This window comes from Cryptomeria japonica, chromosome 5, assembly GCF_030272615.1.
Source record: "Cryptomeria japonica chromosome 5, Sugi_1.0, whole genome shotgun sequence".
Lineage (NCBI taxonomy): Eukaryota > Viridiplantae > Streptophyta > Pinopsida > Cupressales > Cupressaceae > Cryptomeria > Cryptomeria japonica.
In genome coordinates, this window is record NC_081409.1 from 723,364,250 (window position 1) to 723,374,019 (window position 9,770).

Consider the following 9,770-nt stretch of genomic DNA (forward strand, 5'->3'; position numbering starts at 1 on the left):
AAGGGGAATCTATTGGTCGAGTACTCCAAGAACACCTTTTCTTTCCAGTTGATGAACATTCAAATACAGGATGACAGGTACAAGGTGGTGGATGAAGTCATCTACTACAAGGATAGAATCTATTTGGTACCTGAATCAAAAATGAAGGAGAAGATTTTGAGGGAAGTTCATGACTCACCTTTGGTAAGACACCTTGGGTACCTCAAGGCCTATAGGAAAATTTGGGAGAGGTTTTCTTGGAAAGGCCTCAAAGATGATGTGCTACAGTACATGAGGGAATGCACTACCTATAAATAGAATAAATCTGACCATACCTTGCCTGCGAGGCTACTTCAACCTTTGCTAATACGCTTCCATTTTTTATACTACTTCAGCCTTTGCTGATACTTGAAGAAAAGTGGTGTCGATAAGCTAAAGCCTCGCTTCTATGGACCATATAGAGTGGTATGGATAGTGGGAGAAATTGCCTATGAGCTAGAGCTTCTAGAAGGAAGTTGGATTCACAACGGTTTCATGTTTCATGCCTCAAGAATGTTGTTAGTCAATGTATCACGGTATCCAAGGAACTTCCACCTATTGGTGAAGAGAGAAAACTTGCATTGGATCCCACGGAGATCATCGATGTCAGAGAGAGGAAGTTGAGGTCATGCACCATCAGGGAGTACCTAGTTCGTTGGATGAATCTGTCAGTTGAAGATGCCATGTGGCAGAGAAAACTAATCTTGGAGAATCTGAGTTTGCAATTGCTTGAGGGAAAACAATTCTTGGTTTGGGAGGACTGTTATGTCCCCAAAATATTAAATGACTCAACTAAATAATATCTTATAGACCCTTTAAATTTTAATTAAATTAATTTAATGTAATATTTAACTCTTGTCAGCTTGCTTGTAACCTGTTGGGAACCTTCCTAGAGCTCTTTATAAGGCCATGGTTGGGTTGTAGAAAATCATGGTGGAGTTATGTTCTCTTGTGTATTTGCAGTTCCCATTGGAATTGAGTTTTTTGGTTTCCGTTTTGGAGGTGCAACATCCTCCCTAGTCTGGCACTCACAGTTTCGGTGGGAGTCATTCCTCACCCTAGTCTTTTGTTGGAAATATCATTTTGATCTTTCACATTGTGCTCCAAACTTGTGATGTCTTTTTGCGAAGACAAATTTGTCCATATAATATAATCTAAGAATACAAGTCTCCAATTGTTTGCAATCTATTTTCGTGGATCACATATGCCTTGATCTACGATCTACTATATTATCTTGGATTATAATAATAGCATTTCATTTTTTGAGTAGATCGAATATAACACTCAATTGTTTGTCGTACATGTGTGGGTTATTACTATACATGAAGATGTCGTTATATAAAAAACTATCGAGTACATTACAATTTGCCATCGAGTATTTGTCGCTAGGTATCAACCGTCGAGTACATTACAATTTGTCGTTGAGTATCTGTCATTGGGTACATTACAATTTGCCATCGGGTATTTATCATCAGGTACATTACAATTTATAATCGGATACATTACATCAACATAAATTTTTAATTCTTAATTCCAATAGAAAAATATATCTTAAAAAATCATATACTTCCTCTCTCAATCTAAACAATTTATTTAGATATCATGATAGTAAATCCACTTATAAAGAAAACAAGGCAAAAGTTATATAAATTTTGAAACTTACATTCCAATTAAATTGCAAAATCTTTAAAACTGAAACAAATTTCATATAAAAATTCTATACATAATTTTTATAATAACAACAATACATTTATTTTAATATAATTTTATAAAATAAAATAATAACTTTCAATTGATTCATACATTAAAATAAATCTATAATTTTTTGTAAACCATTACCATAAAATCTATATAATAATTTTAAATAATATAATATACATATTATTTTCATTACTTTTATAAAATTATTTCATACATTAAAATATATTTACTACATTCCTTATAATCTTCTATAACAATTATTTTTATTTGCATCCCTTATAATATTTTATAAGTACTACTTTTAATAATTCCCACATTTTTCAATAAATTAAAAAAGTAGCAATATTTATTTTGTAAAAGCTTGGCCAACACCAATTATTGCAAGAGATTGCACTAGGATGTGGATTTCAATTTATCTAAATGATAAATTATAAACTTACCATTATACAATAGATCCTAGCAATAAAGATAATAATTGAATTTTAAGAACAGACTAATATTTTTGAGTAGTTCCAAATAATAATAAATTTTCTTCATCTTAACTTTATAGACTCATCAAGTTATGGATTCATAAAAAAAAAAATTATTTCAAAACTATAGATAAAGGTCCCACAATCACATAAGTTTGAGAATAAAACATTATTAAATAAAATTTTCGAGGAAACTTAGACAGTAATTATATACATTTTAGATATTTAAAATCAATACATTCCCAAATCTATTTCCACATTCAGATTCATCAATATCATTGTCCAAACATATTCCACATGTTTAGCAGCAATACAATCTCAATCACACTTACTGATAATCTCAATCACACTTAGTGATTCGGTGATTGAATCATCCAAATTACAATTTCTATCGCCCAATGGTATCCCATGCTCCTTTGCTACCTATATATATCTCATATGGGAGAATGTGAAGGATGACACTACTATGTCATTAGGACAAGGGAGATCCATAAGGTTAGCCAAAATCTTGGCGATGATCAAGATTGCCTCAACTTCTGAGAAAAGCACAGGTTTATTGCAGATTGTTATAAGGATTTGGAAGGAAAGAATCAAGATTTTGTCACTTGGGTGAAATCGCTCCTATTTGGGAAGGTGCGCTTGGTCTAGGAGGTGTTCTTGGGTGTTGGAAGTTGACATTCATGCTCAATTTCATCTCAGAATTTTATGACAGCAATTAGAGGTTTATATCTGCATTATTCAATCCACATTTGGGGGGAGGAACAACACCTTGGGTTTTGGCGCTAGCACATTGGAGCAACTTGTCCCACATTTGGCTTCATTTGGGAAAGGTTAGCCAAAATCTTGGCGATGACCAAGATTGCCTCAACTTCTGAGAAAAAACTAGTCCCGACGAGGATAAAGAGGATAATTCTGGTGACCTTTCTTCCAATGAAAATGAGAATGAAGAGTCTACTAAGGAACTGTAATACACCACCCATGAAAAATCTTTCTCCATTCCCCTCCTTAAAGAACCCCCTTTATTGAAGCCTTGGATGGTTTGAACATCCTCAAAAACTATGGCGAGGAGGAGGAAAGGCCATTTAAGATAAAAGGATGATCAACAAAGAAAAAAACTACTAGATTCTAACTATTAATATAGGACATATTCATGCCAAGATAGAAAATATTGAAAACTCCTCAAAATGCATGGGTTGTTGTAGAAATAGGAAATTGCCTCCCTTGAAAAGGCCATAGGACAAGTTGTAAAAATAAAAAATGACCTTATGTGGAAGAAGGTGATGGGAGTAGTGACGGTGTGATCAAAGATGGAGAAGAGATTTAAAAATCGAGAAAAGAAAGACAAGTTGACCAACTAGAGGAAATGAACAGTGATAACCTCTATTATGGAATAGAAGAAAACTCTAGAAAAGATGGTCAAAGACTAATAGTTGCTATATTAGAGTCATGTGTCCTCTCTGTTTTGGCTATTTTTTGTATGGTTAATAGCCGTGTTGGTTGCTATTTCTAGATAATGGCTTTTTTGGCTATACTCTCTATATCTATAGTTATTATGTTGAATTGTTTATTTCATTTTTTGGTTTGTCTTCCAAGCTTCTAGTAATTTTTTGAAATGCTATGATCATTATTATATCAGCTAAGGTCCTTCCCTAACTTACCTTAATCAAAACCATTTCTTTACCTTAAATTGAATTGATGGTTCATATATTTATGCTATCAAAATTAATAGTTGTGAGAGATATGATCCATCAGCCAAAACTATTTGAACGCCTTTAAAAAATCACTAATCCCAAAAGTCAATCAAAACACACCTTGTACCTTTTTATCTTAGCATTTCACTATAATTCCTTTAATTATTTATGTCAAAACACCAATTAACAATCTACTTTGATCAACTTCAAGATCAACATGTTAGAATGTATCTATAGATAAACCAAAATAGGTAGATTACAACTATTTGAGAAACTTCATCATTACTTCAAAACAACATTGATCCCTCCTATCAATATCAGTTGTTATTGGAGATGGCTAAAGTGCTAGTTGTTTAGTCAATAGGTAGGATACAATTCTCTATTAAGAAACATACTTATTTTACCGACATGACTGAGGTGTTAGATATTTGATCAATAGATTTGACAATATTCTTCTTTTTGCCATTAAGCATCTGTCAGAAATGGTTGTTGCTATACTCACTTTTTGAACATAAAAGTTTATCCTCAATGTTAAAACAATCTCAATTGAGATCATCTTCTAAGTGCTCAGTTAAAAAAAATAAAAAAATCATTTGTCATCTAAAACGCTCAAAATGAGTATAAGTTGCAAGCACCTTCCCTGTCCATCATCAAATGGCTACAACACTGAAGCGGTGACCGAAATTTCATTATATACAGTAATTGCAATTAGTCGGATGCAAATTTATCCAAAATCTGGAAATGTAAAGAAAGTATGTATACTGTTTGACAAGGTATCTCTTTAAAATATTGCGAGCTCCATGGGGGATGAATGTCCCTCAGTGCATAATGGATATCAGAAATATTCCACCAACTGTTATTAGTTGCCCTAGTAGACGTGAGTGAAGCATGCAAGTAAAGACAGCACTAAAACGTTTGAACAATTTGAAATGTGAAAGAACAGACATGGCACGCCAATAGGCAGATAGAGTGCGTTGAAAAATGTTGATATCAGGGATTTGTTCTAACAGGTTCCGAAAACTTCTTAGCATATTCATCTATCAAGCTTGAATCCAAAGCCGGCATGTGTGAAAAATACCCGTAGCTAGTCCTGAATGGCATCTTTGGAATGGGGTGTACCCATCCAGCAATACATGAGGAGGTTGTTTATTGATTAGATATTGTAATTGCAGCTGTCCTGGTTGAAATGTGTTAAAAACATAATGTATGTAAACCATTTGGCCTGATACCTTGAAAGATTTTTTTTTTAAAAGTTAGAATGGTTATAAAGCAAGGCATGTGATTTGTATGAATAGATGCTTTGATAGCAAAATGGTGTGTAATGGAAGATGATTGTTGGCATCTATAATATATCTTTATGTTAGCCAAGCACATAAATAATTATTATGAAAAAAAGGGTTTTGTCTATGTATGGAAATTCATTAAATATTTGATATGTTGCTTTTTTTTTTTGCCTTTTTCAATTTTGGTAGATGATGGTCAACTTTAAGCTCTTCTTGTTTTGCTACTTTCTTATCACGTTGTTCTATTTGATCTTTAAAGCATATCTTGAAATATTGTATGAACCTTTTCATCTTCATACAAATTTCTTTTAGTTTTGGTATATATGTATCTAAAGGAAATGCTTTGGTGGGATGTAATGGATGATTACATACTTGTAAATAAAGCAACACTCAATAAAGTTTGAAGCACATTGTCTATAAATACTTAAAGTTAAGTAAACTTTTTTAAAAAGGAAAAAAAAAGGTAAAGAAAACTATACTTACATTTTCCTTCATCATTTAAAAAAAAAAATTGATTGACTTTTAAAACTTAATAAAGATAATAATTTAGATCTTCAAATATATATACACACATCCATAAATAAAACAAAACTCTTCAAATACATTTAAATAACCCCTTAACTAAAAATATTTTGGAACTTAGAAATTGATCTTTGACACACTCATATTTTTCTTTCCAATAAATATATGATTCAATAAAACTTTCCAATCTCAAGTTTAGTAAATAAAATACAAATTTGTTAAATCTAAGATAAAACAGTGATTGTCTAAATCATTACAATATTATGCAATCAGAATGATTTATTTTCTTATTAAATATTATATCAATAACATTAAAATAATACTATATATACCCACTCTCACTGGGAAAGAGGTAAGGTGGAACCTAGAGGGATTTTTTTAATTCTACTTTTCAGAAAATGGCTATAGATGTTCAACCCACAATGAAGATGCTATGGCCATATTCTATATCATGGTTGGACATCTATAGCTATATTGTAGCAGCAGAACCCACGTGGGTACGCGTTTAAAACTCTATACATGTTTAGCGATGAAGAAATCTCAGACATATCTATCAATAGAGATGGAGGGGCAGGCGAGGTTTGATAATGGCCTCCAGAGGAACCGCTTTGGGCATTGTGAGTCCAAGCCCCTCTGCCATGTCAATTACAACGCCCTCTGGAACACACCACTCGAAGCTCTGAAGCAGCCGCGCCAAGGTGTACTGGACTACAATTAGTGCCAGAGACATTCCAGGGCACATTCTTCTCCCGGAACTGAATGGTATCAATTCAAAGTCGTGCCCTTTCACATCAATCACTTTCCCTCCTTTTAAAAACCTTTCAGGATCGAATTCCGCTGGGTGGCTCCACACGTCTGCGTCCCTGTGAATTGCCCACGCATTGACTAACAGACGCGTTCCTGCAGGGACATCAAACCCTCCAATAGTACACGCCTCTGCGGCCTCATGGGGAACTAGAAGGGGTGCCGCTGGATAAAGCCTCAGAGTTTCCTTCACTATGGCTTGCAGATAGGAGAGCTTGGGTAGATCTGATTCCTCCACCAGTCGGTCCCTTCCAACAAAGTTGTCGAGCTCCTCCTGAGCTTTTCCCAAAACGTCTTGGTGCTGCAACAGAGCCGCCAGTGCCCATTCGATGGTCACAGAGGATGAGTCTGTACCTGCGGTTATCACGCTCTGCAGAACAAAAATAAAAAATTGTGGACTGCAACTGAAAAAAGAATCACCGGCAGATTTCACGGTCTTTCAAAATTATAATAGAAAGGGGTAAGAAAAGCATACAAGGGCGGTGGCCTTCACCACATTGTCGTTATTGTCAGATAGAATTTCATTGTTGTCTACTGCAGAGATGAGAAGATCGATAAAGTCGTGAGCGTGCATCCCCTGATTCTTACGGTGCTCATTGACCAATTTCTGCATAAAGGCGTCCCTTTCTTTCTGCAGTTTTTTCATGGCGGATATGAGACCTTGTAGATCAAGCCACTTAAGAAACGGTAGGTAATCGCCGATTGCAAATACACCAAATAAGTAGAAACCTTCTTCTACCATCTTCCTCAGATGATGCCCTTCTTGAAAGTCCCCGGAATTATCATGTCCAAAAACTCTCTTGCTCGCAACCATGCGAACGATTATATTAGATGTGAGGTCAGAGAGCCTGGGTTTCATCCTCACCGGCGCCGCCTCTCGCTGGCAACTCTCAAACAGTGAACGGATGAGGGCGGAAAGTTCCTCCGAGCGCAGGTGTTTGAAGGAATCGATTCTTCTGGCAGAGAAGATCTCGACGGTGCAAATCTTCTTAAGGTTTCGGAAGTATGAATCGTAGGGTAGCCCCGAGAACATTTTGTAGTCATATCCTAAATGCTTTGCTGCAACTGTCCTTGGGCGCGAAGCCAGGGCTTTGTCATTTGCTGTAAAGCATTCCTTTGCGAGCTCTGAAGAGGAAATGACCAGGACTGGGCGGAAACCAAGTTGAAGATGCACGATTGGTCCATAGCGTTGGGAAAGTGAGGCCAAAATCCGGTGAATGGGCTTTTTCTTTTTTAGGAGATGCAGATGCCCAATTATTGGCCATGATGGAGGATGCGGTGGCTTGCCACTGTTAGTCCTCCTGTAGTCTGCAATTAGCAAAAGAGCTGCTACTGCCAGAGAAAGAAAAATGATGGTTGCTGCTTCCAACGCCATAGTGGAGCAGGCTTGCTATAGGGGTAGATTTTATAATTGTTAGCATGTTTTAGTCCGATACGTTTCTCTTTCACGGGTCGCAGACAAGATACACAAAATAGCAAACCATTTTGCGTCATGGAATACGTCAACATACAGATTAGAGGAGCTCTCTATGCACGCAACAAAAGGCTCTAACAGGACAATTTATTTGCATTTAATAATTAAATTAAAAGTCAAGACTGCAGTTATATTTTATTTTTTAATTAATTATTAAATATAATTAAATTGTCTTGCCTGAAATATTTTATTGTTTGTATAGACACTTTTAATATTAGTCATTAGTTTTCTACCCTCTATGTTGAAACAAAAAAATTTATATATTGTTTGCATTTATTTGCATTGACATTTGATATAACATTCATCATCAAAGATGATAGTGATTGATTGAGATTTTAGAGAATTAGTTGAAAAGGAAAAAAATCTCTTTTTATTAATTTAAGTCAATGGAAATAAACATCAATGACAGGGTAAGTAAAAATTTAATCTTATTTTTATAAAAAAAAAAATCGAGTACAAATAAATTATTAATTGTAAGTTAGAATGTCAATTATGTTATAACATATATGAAGATATTAATTATTATTGGGAAAGTTATGCAAGTTGTATACACCTAAAAATGGTCTGAAGATAATTAATTAAATAAGTAATTATTTAATTAATCCTCCTTCTTAATTTAATTAAATTCATTAGCAATTTGATTAAATTCTCCCTTTCATCTACTTATAAATAAATCTTAAGGATTTATCTAATAGGTTCATTTCAATAGTCCCTTTTGATTAATTAATTCAAATTAATTAATCCTCCCCCCATTTCAATCAATTCTTCTAATCCTCTAATTAATTAAAACAAATCAATTTATGAGTTGTTGAAAATTAATTAGTCTTTTCCTATTATTTGAATTTTTAAATTCAAATTACCCACATGCCTCCTAACTTCTAACCACCTAACCTAACCATCCCTCTAACTTAACCCATTCCACCTAACCTTGGGTTTGCCTAACCTTATCCTATCTTGCACATTCTAACCTCCTTATCCTAACCTCTTATGGTGTGGATATTCTTCCCTTGAGACACATGGCACTTTGGCCACATGTCTCCTCCCTTGGACACTTGCCCTCTCATGAACAAGGCTCCTTGACACTTGTCACCACAGAGATGACAAGAGTCCCTTCCTCCAACCTCTTCTCCGACCTCCTCCAATTTCACCCTTGATATCTTCAGACTCAATCTTGACCGTTGATTCCTGCCACCTCACCCCTGGCCCTGGAAATCCTATAAATATCCCCCATTTTGGAGCACAAAGGATCCCATCTCATTATCAATTTAGGCATTGTTACTATAGGCATATCTTTTGAGCATTGTTGTTATAGGCAATTGCATCTTAGATTTAGCTTAATTTGATCATTTTCTAGCATAAGTGTTGAATCATGTAGCTTAATCAAGCTCTTTTCTATCTTAATTGCATCATCATCATAGCTTAATCATGCATATCTTTAGCTTAATTAGCATCTTGGATCAATCTAGCTTAATCAATCTTATCTAGTTTGCATATCATTATCATTTCAAATCCTCCATCTAGTTGTAGTCAAGTCACTAGGATTGCTTATCCAGATCTAAGAGCAAATCCATACTCGCATCTCTTAGGAGGCGATAGGTCGCTTTGTCATGGTTCATCTTTCATTTTCTTCTTATTTGTTAACCATGCTTGTAATGATCTATTGAGTTTTGTGTTGCAGCTGCAGGTATCACACTTCACAGGCACGACACAAGTAACAAAGGTAAATTATGAACAAAAGACAACATTAAAACAACAACAACAACAGACAGAGAAATAATTGATGGCACGATGAGCGGGAACGGGCGAG

General features: G+C 34.9%; 1 protein-coding gene across 1 annotated transcript; it reads right to left on the bottom strand.

Moving 5' to 3' along the window:
- Positions 1–6,006: 6,006 nt before the first annotated feature.
- LOC131057325 (cytochrome P450 CYP82D47) lies at positions 6,007–7,861 on the bottom strand. The gene is made up of 2 exons (XM_057991466.2): positions 6,965–7,861; positions 6,007–6,859 (listed from the first exon to the last, which is right to left on the bottom strand). Exons 1-2 carry the CDS (start codon positions 7,520–7,522, stop codon positions 6,239–6,241), a joined length of 1,179 nt encoding a protein of 392 aa, XP_057847449.2. The 5' UTR covers positions 7,523–7,861; the 3' UTR covers positions 6,007–6,238.
- Between the last annotated feature and the right edge of the window lie 1,909 nt (positions 7,862–9,770).